At 22.2% G+C, this 19,668-nt stretch overlaps 1 protein-coding gene across 1 annotated transcript; it reads right to left on the bottom strand.

The window, feature by feature from the left end:
• Positions 1 to 8,418: 8,418 nt before the first annotated feature.
• On the bottom strand, positions 8,419 to 9,408 carry LOC127254612 (ethylene-responsive transcription factor TINY-like). Its single transcript, XM_051279820.1, has one exon. It carries the CDS (start codon positions 9,309 to 9,311, stop codon positions 8,634 to 8,636), a length of 678 nt encoding a protein of 225 aa, XP_051135777.1. The 5' UTR covers positions 9,312 to 9,408; the 3' UTR covers positions 8,419 to 8,633.
• Positions 9,409 to 19,668: the final 10,260 nt, after the last annotated feature.

Genomic DNA, 19,668 nt, shown 5'->3' with positions numbered 1-19,668 from the left:
AGAGCGGAAGGTCTGTGGTCGGCTCAAGGAGTGAAATATAGGGAATTTTTGGTCTGCTGGGGACACGTGTCAGCATAAGAAAGGTTGGAAGACGGTTGAGAAGGAGACGTTGTAACCGTTCGGGTGACGGTTTTCAGTACGGTTTCCCAGGGAATATTTAAGGATTTGGATCATCATTTGGCAAGGGATCTTCAATCAACTTCAACAAAGCAAAGTCAGATTTGGGGATCACCACTTTAAATTTCAGTCTTTTATTTTCCAGTTTATTTTCTGTACCATACAGTGTTTAGAGATTCCTAATCTCAGGCACTAATTAATCAAGTTTAAGGATATTTTCTATATCTTTGAATTTTACTTTATTTTTGTTGAAAAATTACATCAACAGAAACCTTTTTATAATTTTAAATCAATCAAAATAATTTGTGTTTCCACTTTGAATTGATGAGTCACACACACCATTACAAGTTAGAAGAATATGATTAACAATTTAAAATGCACCTCAGAGTCCTTTTCAATATAATCATTATTATAAAAACAAAAAATTAATTAGTACTATAATAGTAAAACTATTTATTCAAATTTTATTAGAGAATTTTTAACAGAATTTTATTATTGATCAATTCTTTTTTTCAAAAACAAAAATATCAAATCTAATATACTTTTTTCTATATTATTAAAAATTAAATTTACATTCAAAATATCACGTCAACGTCTATTTATATCACATCGTATAACTATTTCACTTCCAAACCCTCAGAAGAAGGAATACTAAAGATGGGGCGTGTTTGGTTGATGATTTTTTGAATTTTGATTTTGATATATATAGTTATTTGAATATTTTACGATAGTAACTAATGAATTTTTATGAAAGTGGAATAGTAAAAAAAAATTAAAATAAAAATAAAAAAAAGAACAAACTCATGGCATAAATTTGAATATATTCTTGAAGTAGAAACAAATCCCTGTAATAGATCGTATTATTTTATGTTTTTTCATATTTTTATTATTTAATTTATTATATATCTTCTACAAATTATATTCAACACTTATACTATTTTTTTTATATAAAATATTATATACAAAATTATTAATTTTCAAATTTAAAACATATATATACATATAACTTCAATTCTACGTGAAGATACAGAATAGGATAAAATCATAACAAATAAAATTAAAAAAATCACTACTTTACTAAGATTCCATAATTAACAATAAACTCAAAACCTAACCTTTATTGAATACAAAATTGACACGACACAAGTACACAAACAACTATTTTTAATATATATATATATATAGGGAATTGTTACGGTACTGATTTAAAATATGTACACACAACACATATTATTTATAATAAGAGTATTGTTATTTATTTATAATTATAAATATATTGTATAAAAGTATATATTGTGTGTTAAAATCAATTATTGTTTGTTATATTATAATATAATATATGTTATTTTATATTATTATAACTTCACACTAATACTAAAATAATTTTAATTTTTAGCTAATTACAATTATATCATTATATATACATAAAGTACACAATATCACAATATCAAAATCATCTTAGACACTTATATTGACTAGTAAAATATTATTATTTCATAATCTATTATAAAAGTTCAAAAAAATACATTGATCTGAAACGATAAGAATATATAATTTACTATTCTATTTATTATTATTATTATTATTATTATACTTATTTCATTATTTCCTATAAATATATATATATATAGTAGTATTATTTTATCGTAAATTATAAAATTAAATTACTATTTCAAAAATATACTTGATAAGAAAATTAACCAAAAAGGTTGTCAAGAAACATCCTATTGTGGTGTTTTCTTGAGGGACATTGATTATTGACACACACTACTTTTTTTTTCAATTTTTGGCCATTGAAAGATATATATTGATCATCTAAATTAATTAAAACAAGATTAGTGGAAGATCATTGTTCCATTGATTGGTTTTAAATTTGTCATCTTCTGGACAATATTGATAATTACATCCTACCAATAACTATTTCCTACTTTTTATTAATAATAATAATAATAATATTATTATTATATTATTATTGTTATTATTATTATTCTTGCAAATTTTAAAAACTAGAATTTCATTCTCACCTTAATGGACAAGTCTTTTATGGCATTTAGACTCTATTCTCTCTCTTTTTTTTCTGTTTTTTTTTTTCTAAAATATTTTAAATTATATAAATATTAAATATTTTTAATTAAAAATATTATACAGCCATTCTTTTACTTCAAATTTTACAAATATCTTTTTGTCTTTTTCTTTCCTTGAAGTATGTCTCAATTTATTCACATGCATGCGTTCAGTAATTTAGGGTATGTTAACATCTCAACTGTCCTTTTATTTCACTAATATTTTTGCATCATTGTATGTAATACCTACCTATGAAAATTTAATTTAATTTAATTTGTTGACTATAATATACAGTTGTTACATACATACATAATTATATTACACATTATATTATACCAGTAATCATTTAATTAATTAGCTAATTTCTTAATCAAGTGTATATAAGTTTCAAAGTTTTAGCATCCTCACGTCAAAGACTTCTTACCACTCACCAATTAATAATTAATCCCAAATAATAATATAAAAAATTCCAAAATATGTGGGTGACGTGTAAATTGTGGGGGTACTAAAAATATTGGAAAAGTTTTTATTTTTTTAATGTTGGAAAGATTTAAAAAATAAAAAATTGGTTCAACACATGGAAAGGTTAAAGTGTCATTATTACACACAAATATTTTTGGGTGGCAAGAATAAGATGTCATTTTGTTACATTACTTAGGTGAAATGAAAGTTTGTTATGATTAGTCAAAAGTAATTATTTGCCACGTTTTGATCTAAGAAATTTAACCTCCAATTATTTCGTTTTGATTTAATTTTTTCATTATACATTATGGATAAAAAAAAAAATTATTTACAAACCACAATCATAAGCATATAACTTTAATATATATACACATTACACAATATATATATAATATATATTTTATTTATTTAAAAAAATTAATAATTCAATATAAAATATTATTTTTTATGTGACTGATATAATTCTTCGTATCTAAGACCAAAAATATATACATTCAAACATACAAAGTAAACAAATCATAAATTGTGCACTATTTTTTATTATTAATAATTGAAAATTGTATTGGATGAAATAATTTTATTATTTTTGAAATATATGAATATTTTTAATTAAATAAAAAATACTAATGTGCAATTGGACACATACATAAATTAATAAAAATACTAATGTGTAATTGGACACATACAAAATAAACGAAGATAGTAATATGTTTTTATATTTAAATTTTAAAATACCAACAAATATTTTATATAATTATTGCTTAAAATAATGAATTAAAAGTAAAGTTCAAATTAATCTCCAAACTTAGAAAACAAATAAAAGGAATCCATGTGTTCTTTGTTTTTTTCATAGATTTTTTTAACTTTATTTATTAAATAATTTTTACAATTCATTATAAAAAATATATACTCCTTCCGTCTCAAAAGTATAGTCTTATTGTATTGGGCACAGAATTTAAGAAATATTGATATTATATTGGTAGTTGCTAAAAAAGTAAAAGTAAATGACTTTTTTGCCCTTATAAGTATATTAGTGTAAAAAGTAATGACAATTGTGTAATAATAATGAAAAAGTATGGATAATTTTATGGTGATATGATTATTTATGAAAATAAGACTATTATTTTGGGACAGACAAAAATGGTAAACAAGACTATTGTATTGGGACAAATTGAGTAATATTTTTAGTAACATATCACATCAAAAATTAAAATTACAATACAAAACCAAAAGCATAATAATAAATTTTCATTTTGTAAAATAAAGAGATAAAAGCATTGTACATATGATAGAGATTATATTTGGTTTTATTGTGGGGTATTTTCTTGAACATAAACGTACTTATAAATAGGGGTGTCTAAAGTAAACCCGACCCGAAAAATCGAACCCGTTCGACCTGAAATTTTTCAGGTTCGGGTTTGGGTATTTCGGGTTTGAAAAAAATCAGGTAGATCCGAACCTGAAACGAAAAAAATTCGTGTCGTGTTCGGGTCGTGTTTCGGGTTGACCTGATAACCTGAAATGTCAAAATCATGTTAGGTTTTGGGTTTCGTGTTTCGGGTTGACCTGAAATTTTTATTATTATTATTTTAATTTATAATATTTATATTATTTTAAATATAAAATAATATAAAAATTAAAATAAAAATGATATTTTTTAGGTCAATTTAATTTTTTTTAAATTTTCGGGTCTATTTCGTGTCGGGTTTATATCGGGTTTGTTCGGATTTCGGGTGACCTGAAACTAATTCAGGTCAACTTGAACCCGACCTGAGAGAATTCGTGTCGTGTTCGGGTCTAGGATTTCAGGTCAGATTTCGAGTTCGGGTTGGGTTCTGATTGACGGGTTTTTTGTTGTCCTCATGGCTCAACCCGACACGAACACACGACCCAAACACATGAATTGACAACCCTACTTATAAATATTAGTTATCATTGGAAATTAGAGGTAGCGAATTTTAACTTATTCAAAATAATATTTAAAAATTAATATTTATTACAAATAATATTATATAAAAAGTGTACACAAAATTACAAATAAACAAAGCACTATAGTCTACATCACACATAATTTTCAAATGTCCATTTCTTACAAGCCCACACCATTTACTCTTGTCCTTTTTCTAATAAATAAATATTATATATATAATTATTTAATTATTATCTATATATTCTCCACTCAATTTACAACAAATATAACTATAAATATTTGTTTAGTATTTTTATTTAAAATATTTTAATATAAAGTATAACGAATTATGTCAATAATACTTCCTCCATCCCATAATAAATTATCTATTTTTTCATTTTAGTTTGTCTCATAATAAAGTATTCATTTTTTTTTTTTTAGTAATGGTACTATCTACCTAACATTACAAATACCTTCACAACTTACAATATATTACACAAATATCATTAATTTGATATCACACAATACTAATAAGGTTATTTTAGTAATTTTTACTTTATTCATACTAAATCCCAATATAATACTAATATTTCTAAGACTCCACGGAAAGCAAACGAATACCTAGTTATGAGACGGATGGAGTATAAAAATAATATTTTATTTTAAATATTAAATCAAAATAATGATCCAATAGTTTAGTTTTCAGAGCTTGGTGCAGGTGAGACACAAGCCAATTTTTTTTTGTATATTTTAATTGAGATTAAATTTGTATTATTGTTTTTAATTTAAAAAGAGAAGTTGGATGAATAATGTGAAAACAATTTTGAAGATATAAGTAAACATATTTCTTTTTGTATTTTATATAATATTTTAAATATAAAATCCTCGTATAATATTTTTTAATAATATGTTGTAGGTTGTATGTAGCAAAAAACACAAAAAAGATAAATGCATACATGAAATTTCAATTTAATCCAATTAGAGAAAAGATTGTAAATATAAATTTTAACCCCCAGAATATTATTAAATCAAGTAAGTTGTGACTATTTAAATAATTTCCATATTTAAGGAGACAAGTAAGGGTTTGGATATACCATTTTATTGAACTTTCATCTATTGTAATCAATATGGACAAGAAAATGATAGCTATCGTTGTATTCAATATATAATTATTTTGTCATCATAGAATGTTCCATCACACTAATTATTTTTATTTTTTAATAATGAAATTGGAGACTTCATTTCATGCTAAATAAAATATATAAATTAGTTAAACATTTTGTTAAGGAACAAATCATGTGATGATAGTTAAATATATATATATACATATATAATTTAAAGTATGTTTAGCTGTGTTTTTTACTATTTAGAATAAATATTTATAAAAATTATTTTTTTTTAAATTTAAAATATACTATTACACATAATATTCGATTTTATTTAGCTACCATTTACATAAATATTCCCTCTGTTTTTCCGCGCAATTTTTGAATTGCTATTTTTCAAAAATAATAATAATAATATATATAATATTTTATAAAAAAAATTAAAAAAAAAATTCAAATACTCGTTACAAAAAAAAAAAAAAAAAACACCTTCAAATGCTAATTAAATATTTAATTTAAAATAATATATTTTATATTTTTGGCATAATTTTTTATACCAATACCAAGAATTGTTTGGTTTAAATGATAAAAACAAATCTATTAAATTTCATAAACAAATGAAGGTATAATATAAATCTATTAAGTAATACAGTATAAAATTTTATTAAACAGTATATTAATTTAATTAACTGCATTATTTAATTTTATTTTCATTTGTATTGTTTTTAATATTTCTAATTTAAAATATATCAAAGTTTTTTAATTTATTTTTTTTTCCTTTGAATTTTTGTTTTTTTTTACTATTATTAAATGTTGTGGGTAGACATAAAAGTGGGAAGCATCAAATGAGGTAAGATAAGGTGAAGGACACGTGGCGACGAACGGCAACGGTAATGCCCGCAATGATCACCCATTAGGCTGCAATAAATAAATAAATAAAATAAAATAAAAGCGTATGAATAAAATAGATAATAAAATTATTTAAATTGGGGTTAGGTGTATACGTGCACATTCCGACACCCAATTAAACATTTCATTAAGGAAGTTATGATTTTTTATTTTTTTAAATTTTTTGTGAATTATTTTAGTTATTGTCCTCAGTTTAGATAAGGTGACGTTTAAATAAAAAATTTAGAATTTTGTAAATAGTAAATTATAACAATAGTTATTCAATTTAATATAAATAAGCATTGAATTCAATAATTTTTTATATAATATTTTTAATAAGAAATAAGTATTTAATCTCATATTTAGTTGTCATTTCATATTTTTAGGACATGTGTTTAATGTGATTGTATATTTTTTTGGTAATATATTTTTCGTTTTATAGTAAAAAGACAAATGTAATAGTTTCTCACTTTTTAAAAAGGAATTTATTTTTTATTTTTCCAATTTCAAAATATAGTTTTTTCTTTAATAATTATATTAAGTACCTAACATTAAAAATATTTTTATAATTTATAATATAATATTCAAATTTTTTTATGTTACTAATTAGAATTTTTTTTTCTCTTAATTTATAGTTACATCAAATATTAGACTAATATTAAAAAAATTATGTAAAAGAACAAAAGAATATTTAATTTCGCAACAAAAGAAGTATAAATTTTTATTAAAAAATAATATTTGTTTTGTAATAGTTCAAAAAATGTAAATAAAATTGAATAATTGAGGAAATATTCTTTTTAAAAATATATATATTTATTTGATTTCAGTCTAAAAAATTTTAAAATTAAGTATATAAAAACAAATTTGATCTCTCTCTCTCAAATTTATTATAAATGTATTTAATATATTTAAAAAAAACAATTTGTATAAAAAAAATAATAGCCAAATAAATAATAAAATCATACCACTTCAAACAGAGTGGTATCTCTTTTGATGGTTAATAATAAAGTTTTGAATTTAGGAGTGTTTGATCTGATTTGAATTGAATTAATTTTGATAAATATAATTTATAAAAACAATTTGTATAAAAAATAAGAGCCAAATAGATAAGAAATAAAAAAATAAAAATCATATAAACAAATGAAATGTAACATATATTTACATTAAGTGTGTTTATTTTGTATTTTCAAATAAATATATTTTTATATTAAATATGAATAATTATGTCTGATTAAAAAATATATATATTTTATATTAAATTATTAAATTTTTTTTAGTGGTAAAATGTAAATATATTAGTATATCTTATAATAATGTGTATGAACAAAAATAATAGTAAATTGTAATGCTTTTAATCTATAGTGATATTTTCTTAAATAGATAACATTAAATATATATATATATATGCTTACAAAATATATTAATATTAATTTATTAAGAAAAGAAAATTTTCAAAATGACAATCTTTTTATCTAACTAGAGCCTTTAATCAATTTATAAACCATATACATATGCAATATTAAATATACCCTAAATTATTGAAATGGAAAATGACATTTTATGATAAGTGACAGATGTAGCGTGAGAGTTGCTCATCTTCGTCCACGTCTACTAATGTGTATTTAAAGCTTTTGGAATCCAATGAAAATAATCATTAATTCATTATATATGAAATAAAATTGTAGAATCAATAAAATAAGATATAATAACAATAATATTTATACATAAAATAATGCTGACTACTTAATGATCTGTTGTTAGTTGGGAATATCCTTTAACTCTGAATATTAGTCAAAATCGCTACTGTGTTAAAAGCGCTTATTTCTCTAGGCGCTTTCTATACCACAAAAAAAAAAAAAAGGTAAAAGGGTAAGGTTCAAAAACTACGCTTTTTTATAAATAATTGTTTATATAATAATCTCAATATATATATATATATGTATATATATTTTTTATATGTTTGTATATTACATTCGTGCTGACAGAAGGGGATAAAAAAAAAACAAAAAAGAAAAAGCAAGGTAATATATACATCAGTGATTGTCCGTGAAAACGAAAAGTACAACTAGAAAAGCGCAAGGCACACCTCAAGAAGTCCACCCCACCGTCTCAAAGCTGCACGTGATGAAATCGTGACCGTCCGATGCCATCTGATCCAAAAAACACTCGCAGAAGTCCTTATCCAACGCCCACGACGGCGGGTGCAGCCACCCCTCTGTGGAGTCGACCACAGACAATTCTTTCCCCGACTCGGTCGGCTCGTAGCTCCCTTCCAAACTCGGCAGCTCAATGATCTGAGCCAACTCGTCCGACTCGCCGTTCGACTCACAACTCGACGACGACGCGCCGCCGGTATCTCCGGCGGCGCCGCCGAGAGAGCCGAGATCCTCCATGGCGGCGGCTTTCGCCGCCGCCGCCTGCACGTCTCTCGGCGAGAGCGAGTCCGGGCGCGGCAGCAACTCAGTGAGTCGAGGGAAATTGAGGATCGCCGAGTCGCCCTTAATGCAAAGCGCCGCCACGTCGTGAGCACGCGCCGCCATCTCCGCCGTGGAATAGGTCCCCAGCCAAATGCGCGACTTCTTCCGCGGCTGCCGGATTTCCGACACCCATTTTCCCCAACTCCGCATCCGTACGCCTCGGTAGATCGGGTGTTTATTCGCCTCTCTCTTCTTCAGACATTTATTCTCCTTATTCGCCTCCTCCGACGAGCTCGATTCCGACAGGCTCGCGGCGGCGGCGGCGGTGGAACACGGCGGCACGGCCATCGGTCGGATTTCAGACGCCAATAATTATTATGTGCTCTCAATAATTTCTTTATATAGTGAAGGAAAAAAGAGTGAGTTGAAGTATCAAAGAAGCCAATATGTCTCTTTGCTTTTAAAACCAAATTCGAAATAAATAAAATAATAATAATAATAATAAATAATAATAATAATAAATAACACTAAAGACACAAAAATATCAAAAGTGTACGTTGGAGTGCGACAGCGATGGTCCAAATTTTACAAAGTAAAAACAACTTTGAAATTTTCCAATTAATTACCGCATCATCGTGACGTCATAAATTTCAATATTAACCACAACACTCACTCTAATGTTGACTTGTTATCCGTGTATGGCAGGTGATCAAGGGTCGGAGTTTTAAACCCATGATCTTACGGTCATAAATCCAATCTCTACACATCAAGTCATCCGTTACCAACAAATTAGAACATCTTTTGGCAATTGAATTAATTGTTTGGTTATAGTTTAAAATTGATTTTAGACAAATATTTATTTAAATATCACTTTAATATGATATTGTATATAAAAAATAAATACTTCCTCCGAAAAGTCTTATTTACTATTTGCGTCATTGTATTTAACATTAAGAATATCATTATATTTATATATATTTTTTTGCACAAATGTCATTATAGAAGTATTTTTGTCATTTCTCTCAATTTTTAATACATTTTCATATAATAATTAATATTTAAAGATCAATACACAAAAAGTAAATGGAACATTCGAACACAGAGATAGTACTATATTTTATTAAATTTTTTACATAAATAAATAGTAGTAATAATTTAGTATAAAATTAGAAAGAAAAAAAAACCCAAAAATTTTAAAAGTTTTGAAGTTTCGAAAATAATAATAATATTTGACATGAAGTTTATTAAAAATGTAATATGATAAAAATTTTAAAATTATTATAACTAAATACTAATATCAAACTCATATAGTCATTTGATGTCATAAAAAATAATATAATTTGTTGATCCAATTTATATTCACATAGTCTCGTCTGAAATTTATAGCACTCTCTCCGCCATTCAAATTTATATTCACTTTTTTTTTGGATTGTCTTCGAAAAATATTCTAATTTATTTTTTAAGTAAAAAGTCATTCTACTTTTGTACTATTTTTTACTATAAAAGAAAAAATTAATAATTATTACTGACTTTTATTAAAACTCGTACCCGTAAAATGAACACACATTTGCATAACGGGGGAATACTGTTTATTTATAATAATTTATTTTTTTAAAAAAATTATTATATCAATTATATTTTTTATAAAATATCATATCCAAATATTAATTTTTTTATAAACTTCAAAACTCTCCTAAACCGAGCCTTAAATAGAGACTTTTGAATTTTGTAATTTTGAAAAATTTTAATAGACATTTTATTTTAATTGGGATTTTAAATTAATTTAAAATTAATATTGATTTGAATTTATGTTTAAATGTTATTTTTAATATAATGCTATTTTATAAGAAAATATAATACTATCTATGTCCCATAATTAAGTATGCATTTATTTTTTTTGTGTCGAAATTTTAATATTAATATTATATTATTACATATTATAAATTAAGAGAAAAAATACATTGCAATGATATTTTTATAAAATATTATAAGAATGTAACAATATTATTAATGTTAAGTATAATAATGTAAAAAATAAATGAATAATTTATTAAATGATGAAAAATATATATTTTTATTAAAATAATACGAAATAAATAGTAATAATTTAAATTTAAAATGATAAAAGAAAAAACTTTCAATCAATTCTATATAATGAATAACTCTTACAAAAGAATTCCAAACATAACTCACACAATAATTTCCTAAAATTGAATCAACTCAAGCTAGGGTTTGTTTTTATTTTTATTTTTTTTTTATAAATGTTTACTATGTAACTTTTTGTTTTATAAAATATTATATTTAAATTACTATTTGAAAAAAAAAAAAAAATCACTATAGACACACCATATATTTTATCCTATTTTTGCAGTATATAATTTATAATAAATTTTATAGTAAAAGTATTACATTGAAAATTAATTTGTAATTTAATATGTTATATGCCATAGTTATTTTTAATTTAAAATTTAAAATAACCGAAAAGGATTAAAAATACAAAAAGTATGTTTTTTTTTTTTAATCACTCAATTTCTCATATTTTACCCAAAAATATTATACAAAATAATATTTAATTTATATTTAACCTAACAATATCAAATAAAAAGTACTTCATCCGTCCAATTTCTATTGTCATAAAGTATATTTGCACGGTTTTTTAGGTAATTGTCTTTTTGTTATGAATGGACAAATTTGCCCTTAAGTGTATGGTAGAGATTAAAAGTAATAAATGAATTAAAGGTAAAAATATAAAATTTGTATTTAAAAAAAATAATAGGATAATAGTTGTTGGACATCCCAAATAAAAAAGTAGAACATTAGTTTGTGGACAGAGGGAGTATAAAAGTGAAAACCTGAAAAATAAATCCAAATCAAGTTATTTATTGTACTTTGAAATTAATATAAAATAAAATATTGATATAAATTATTTTTAAAGTAATATTTTGATTTAAGTTTAAAATTACAATCAAACAAACAAAGATTCCAAAGAAACAAGTTGATTTTAATTTAATTTATTTTTTTTGTAATATTATTATTAGTTATTAAGAAATGTAAATATATTACGAAAGAATGTGATATATTTTGGTAAAATAGTTTTATTGTGTTTTATATATTTATTAAAATATATATATTATTGAGAATTAGATCAAAACAAAAAGAACAAACTGTGTTATCTTGTGATTATAAGTTTTTGTTTTAATTTAGACTAAAGATTATGAAATTAAATAAATAAAATTTATTACCATTTATTAATATATGTAGGGTAATATGTCCGTTGAGGTGTCCTCCCTTATTTAAAATTTGTCCGTTATTGAGCACTGTTTATGTCCAAAATTTTTACGCGTCCAAACACGACTCATTCATCCCACTTTGTGAAATGACAGATAATGGCTCCTTTTCTATTTTTAAAATAAAATAAAATACATATAGAAACCAGACATAAAAAGGGACAAATAAATAAATAAATAAAAATAAGTTGTATAATATTGGATGAAAATTTCAACCTTCAAACAATTACGTTATCCTAAGAGTGAAAACGGCTACTTTTGAATTTTGGATTAAAAGTATATAGAGAGAGAGAGAAAAATGAGGCTCCATTAATTTTGATTTTTTTTTTTCAAATTTTGTTCATAAATACGATTTATATATATATAAAGATATATTTTCTTCTTGTCAACTCAATAGACTTTTTTTTTTTTAAGGAAAAAAATTAATTTTGGTCCCAAAATAAAAAATTCATCAATTTTGGTCCAATTATAAACAATTTTAATCAGTTTTGGTTTCATTATAAACAATTTCAATCAATTTTAGTTTCACCATTAAAAAACTAACGAAAATTGATGACGTTGACATAACGGAGGTGACATGGCAGTTGACCTGGAAAGTACACGGCCATTTACAATTATACACGACCATGTATATTTCAGTATATAATTATACATGACCATGTTGTTACACGGCCATTTATAATTTTATACGGCCGTGTACATTTCTGTTTTAGTCTAAAATTTTATTTTTTCTGTTATATATTTTTTTAAAAAATTATTTTGAATTTAAAATAGTTGATATAGTTAAAATAGACAAAATTAATAGTAATCATAACATAATTAAACATCCAATAAATTTTTATACTTGAATTAAAATTGATACATTTTAATTATATTATGATTATTATTATTATTATTATTATTATTATTATTATTATTATTATTATTTTCATATACCGAAATAGAAAGGTACACGGCCGTGTCAAATTATACATGCGTGTAACAACATGTTTATGTATAATTATACACTTAAATATACATGGTCATGTAACAACATGATCGTGTATAGTTATATATGGCCGTGTAACAACATGACCATATATAATTATACACTGAAATATATATGACCATGTAACAACATGACCATATATAATTGTACATGGCCGTGTAGTTTCCCGGTCAGACTTCTGTTATGTCCACGTCAACAATTTTTGTTAGTTTTTTAACGGTAGGACAAAAATTGATTGAAATTATTTATAATATGACTAAAATTGATTGAGAGTGTTTGTATTGAAGCTAAAATTGATGAGTTTTTTATATTGTGATCAAAATTGATAAATTTTGGTTATATTGGACTAAAATTATTTTTTTCCCAAAAAAAAAATAAAAATCAAAACCTTTATATTTTTATTTCTTAATAAATTTATCACAATTCTTGATTCGGCCCGATGGGCCCAGAAATATATTCTGGACTCCTACCTAGGTAATTAGGGTTTGCTGTTTCATAACTTGTTTGTACACGAATACTTCTATCTGTTATTTTTTTTTAATAATTACAATTTAAATATTATAAAATATAAGATTATAGATTACAAAATGTAAAATATAATTAAATGTATAATTATTTTTTAAAAAATAATAAGATATAAGATGTAGAAGACTAAAAATGAAAGATGAATAGAAAATATAAGAGGGAAGAAGTATTAATAGGAGTAATTCTTAGATGAAAATACAACTAATACACACTATTTTTATTTTTTCCTTTAATTGTGTTCTTTTTATTTTTTAAAAATATAATATCAGATTTTTTTGATTTTTAAAAATATTACATTCAACCAATATTTTATTTAATGGTAAGTATATGCTATAGTTTTTAATAAATAAATTAATTTAATAAATTTGGTTTATCAAGTTTTGGGCCCTGATACTATTGCCCGAAAGTTATTGGCCTTTAAAAGGCCCCAAATTCAAAAGATGGACTGTTAAGAAAAAAAAAAATTTTAAAAAAATTGTTTATTTGAATTTAGTCCCAAATCAAAATTAACATTATTATCTCACAGTTTCAATAAAAAATATATATAATATTTTTTCAAAAAAAAATTATATTATATATTACTATTTATAATAAATTTCAAATAAAAAAAAAAAAACTAAAACTAAAATCAAAACCAAAACAAAACAAACCTAGTGGTCCTTTTTGTGGTTTTTTTTATCTTTTTTATTTAGTTCACAAATTCTAAAATAAAAATATATTTAGTTTATACAAAATATTCTATCAAATTATTATTAGAAAATCCAAAATAAATGGTGTCACACACACATTATATATATATATATATAATTAGATATATTCGTTTGTGTTTATGAATTGGTTCAACTAACAAGTATTTGATCTGATCCCTTAGAATGAAATATACTGGTAGGACATTGGTGTATGTTTAAGGTTTGATTTATTTAAAAAATGTAATTATTTAAATGAGAATTAAAAAATTCAATGCAATATTTTAAATAAAATAATTTAATTTATAAATTAATCATTTCGAACAAATTTTACTATTGATTGTACAGCATGAAAAATAATATAATAGCCAAATTTTGTTGAGTCCTTGCTATATTTTGTTATACTAAGGTTTGTTAATACAATAATTTTTTTTAAATAAATAAAAAACATACTGTTTTTTTTAAGTAAAACGATTTCTCATAAAATATTATTTAAAAAATATAATATATATTAACATAATATACTCTCTTCGTTCCATAACAAAGTATCCATTTTTCCATTTTAGTCCGTCTCATAACAAAATATACATTTTCTTTTTTAGTAACTGCACTATCTACCTAACATTAGAAATACCCTTACAACTTACAATATATTACACAAATGTCATTACCTTTATATCACACATACTAATAAGGTTATTTTAGTCATTTATACTTTATTCCTACTATATCTCAATATAATACTAATATTTTTAAAACTACATACAAAAAGCAAATGAATACTTAATTTCGGGACGAAGAATATATATATTATTTATTAATAAAAAATTAATATTTTTATATTAAAAATATTATTTTTTATAATATCAGTATAAATACATCCATTCAAAAATATAAATTGAACAAACCCTACCGTGTATATATAACTAATTAGCATCTTAATCACTATCTCCTATGAAACAAAATAATGCTCCAATCCGTTAAATTTATTATTTTTATTAATTTTTTTGTCCGTCCATAAAATTTATTCAATTATTAATTTTGACAAAATAAAATTCAATATTTAATTTTTATTCTTCATTTAACAAATATATATATATCATAATTGTCACTTCTTTTAATACATTCTCTATTTGTTTCCTTTAATTACAATTTAAATTTCAAGAAATACTCTTAATTATTTTTATTTTATTTTTTAATAAAAATATAGTATGTCCTATTTTATTTAATATATTTTTATTAATTCAAAAATATTTAATAAATATAAGTCAATTTAATTAACATTATTGTATCTAACATTGTTAAGATCAATTCAAAATTATTTATTTTTTATTATTTTTTAATAAATAAATATTTTATTTATATTTAAAATTCATATTTTCTATAAATTAGTTTATATAGTTATAAATAAATATATTTTATTTTATTTATTTATATTATATCAATTTCATTTTCTGCAAAATATTATTTTACATATATTTTATTCAGATATAATTTTTTAAATATTTAAATAAATATTTAAAATTTTTTATCATATATATTAATTATATTATTTTAAAATTATTAGCAATATTATTATTATTATTATAAAATTATAAAATCCAAACTATCACGCTTTGTTGACGGTTGACTTGTCACATCAATACCCTTATCCCAAAAGTTTGGATGTCTATTTCGTGAAATTTTTTCAAATTTTACCGTCTCAACCCTTGTTTCGAAAAAAATATATCTTTTTCTCTTATAAAATATTTTATTAAATATTATTTTAATATCAAATTCGAACTAAAATTTTTTTAAATCAAACAAAAGCAACACACCCAAGTGTATAAGTTTGGGTTGAAAATAGTTTTATTTAAATAAATATCTTTAAAATTAAGAAAATTAATAATAAAAATATCAGTAATATTTAATACTGTATAATATTTTATAAAAATAATTTATAATTTGTTTGTTCCCTCACTTATTGCAACTCTTTCGATTTGATCCCTCATTGGATGAAACGTAAACAACACTCCTTTCACATTATTTATTTTTTAAAATTATTACATTAAATTCTCACAAAATATTAAATTAAATATTAATTTTTTATTTTTGTCAATAGTTTTTAGCTATTAGCTGATTCAATTAGCTGATTTGACTAACTGATTCAATTAGCGATTTGTATTAAAGTGTTTGGTAAAATAACCGTTTGAAATTAGCTGTTTATACATAAAATGACTATTAAGGACATATGTTATTTTTTTAAAATATTTAATTTTGTTATTTTTTTTTTAAATTTATGAGAATTTTTGTTATTAATTATTAAAAATTATAAAATATTTATTTTTATTTTGATTATTTAGATTTGAAAAAATTATTTTTACTAAAGAATAATAATTTTTTATTGAAATTATGTAAAATATGAAATAATAAATCGTGTATATATTTTTATTATGTTAATTATTGTTTTAATATATATAAATAAATTAATAACCTTTATGTTTATGTGTGATTTAGTTTTAAAAATTTATATATTTTACAAAAACAATAATTTATATGTAATAATTAATATTAATTATTATTTTAAATTTATAAAAAATATAATTTAATAAATTAAATATATTAAAAATAATTAATAAATACTTCTATAAAAATATATTTATATGTATAAAATAAATAATTAAGTTTTAAGGGTAAATAAGAAATAATCAAAATTAAAATGAAAAAACTCTTTCAAAACGCTGGGTAGATGAATTTTTCAGAAATTAGTTTTTTTTTGTCCAAAAAACTTTTTCAAAAAACTAATTTACCAAACACCTAAATTAGCTTTTTGATTGGTTAAAAGCTAATTTACCAAACACCTAAATTAGTTTTTTCAAAAAACTTTTTCAAAATGTTGTTTCTCAAACACCCTCCTAACCTAAACAAAATTTTCCATTGCTTTTGGCATCAAGATAGTCTGACTCTTGGGGGGTGTTTGACAAATAGCTTTTTGAAAAGCTTTTAGCTTATTGAACAGTTTTTAGCTGTTTGATCAGTCAAAAAGCTAATTTAAGTGTTTGGTAAATTAATTTTTTGAAATAGCTTTTTGGACCCAAAAGCTAATTTCTGAAAAGTTAATTTAACAGCGTTTTGAAATAGCTTTTTCTGTAAAAATTTTTTATTCCTTATATGCCCTTAAAAATTTATTATGTATTTTACACAAATAAATATATTTTGATTATTTATTAATTATATTAAAATATTTTATTATATTATAGTTTTATTTTTATAAATTTAAAATAATTAATTTTTATATAAAAATTATTTTAATTGTAAAATATATTAATTTATTAAAATCAACATAAAATAGAAAATATAAATATTAGTAATTTATTTTTATATTAAAATTATATTATATAAATTTTATAGTAAAAACAAATTAAATTTATTGAAAGTTATAAATATAATGAACTAATCGATAACTAACATAATAAATATATACACAAAAAATTTATTATTTTATATTTTATATCATTTTTAATAGAAAAAACTATTTATATATTTTAATAAAAAAATATATATATTTTTTAAATATAACTATATTAAAAATAAATACTTTTATAACACTTTTACAATTTTCAATAACTAATAACAAAAAAATTTTAAACATTATAAACTCAAAATAACATAATTGAATATATTATAAACAAAAATAAAATAGAAATGTCCTCAATTGTCATTTTACGTATAAACAGCTAATATCAAACAGTTGTTTTACCAAACATTTTATACAAACAACTAATTGAATCAGCTAGTCAAACCAACTAATTGAATCAGCTAACAACTATCAGCTAATTGAATCAGCTAACAGTTATAAACTAATTGCCAAACACGCCCTTAATTATGTCAAAAATTAGACTATAGTAATTAGGGTGCGCAAAAAAATTGAAATTTAACCGCTAAATCGAACTGAATCGAATCGGACTTTTGGTTCATCGAGCAAATTCGATTTGAATATAAATATTGCATATTTGATATTTGTTAGTTCGGTTCAGTTTTAGTTTTTTTATATTTTTTTCAGTTTGCTTATATATTTATATTATTATATTTTAAAATTTATATTATAATTATATTCGGTTCGAATATTTGAAATATTTGCAAATATTTTTATTTAATTAGAATTTTATTATTTTTTAATTTTGGTTCGAATATTTGAAATATTTGCAAATATTTTATTTAATTAAAATTTTAATTATTTTTAATACTATATTGTTTTAAAATTTCGGTTCGGTTCGAATTATTTGTAAATATTTTTGATTAACCGAAAATTCGATTGGATACGGTTCACAATTTCAAAAAAAAATTCAATTCAGTTAAGATATCAAATACCTGCGTATTTACAAATATCTAAACCGTGTATATCACTACGTAATAAAATAGAAAATATATATATATTCTTGTCCTTCCAATAAATTAGCTAAGTAGTTGGGCAAATATATTGAAATTTCAGAAAGTAATAATATTTTTAGGAGAAACTAATAGGTATGTAATTAGTTTTGGATGGATTAGATGGGAAAAAAATAAGGGCAAAAGATGATGACAACATCATGCACTTGCAACTACTTCATTTTCCCCCTAAAACCTGTGCCATTAGCTTTGCATTTCTTTTCATTTTTTATTCTCATCAATCAAATATTTTTCTTATTAAATAGTACTTCATCCGTCCCAAATACCGTGTTTGCTACGCGGTAAACATAGTATTTTAGGAGGGGTATAATTAGTAGATAATAATTAAGAATGTATTAGTGAAAATAATTATCCTATAATATAAATAATTATAAATTAAGATTAAGATAACTAATTAGTTTAATTTAAATTTAAAAAAAAGTAAAAATTTAAAATGAGATTAAAGTGTGTAATCATTTTCCAAAAAAGGAAAGTGACATGGTATGTGGGACGGACAGAAACGGCAATATGGACATGATAATAAAATTAATAATGTATTATTCCTCAATTATAAAGTAACTAGTAGGGTTAAAACGAGAAATTAATTATTTGATGTTATTTTTTTAAATGATAAATTAAATTTTTATGTTATTATTATTTTTATATAGTAACTATATATTTTTAAAATATTTATACAATTATCAAATATTATTATTGTTATTAAAAAACAATAAATAGATTATACATTTATTTTTGTTGATATTTTACATTAGATATGCTAATATATATTTTGAAAAATAAATTTTTTTAAT

This window comes from Andrographis paniculata, unplaced genomic scaffold (assembly GCF_009805555.1).
Source record: "Andrographis paniculata isolate CXL003 unplaced genomic scaffold, ASM980555v1 Contig52END, whole genome shotgun sequence".
Classification (NCBI taxonomy): domain Eukaryota; kingdom Viridiplantae; phylum Streptophyta; class Magnoliopsida; order Lamiales; family Acanthaceae; genus Andrographis; species Andrographis paniculata.
The sequence above is the reverse complement of the archived record's forward strand: the minus strand, read 5'-3'. Positions and strand labels throughout refer to the sequence as shown.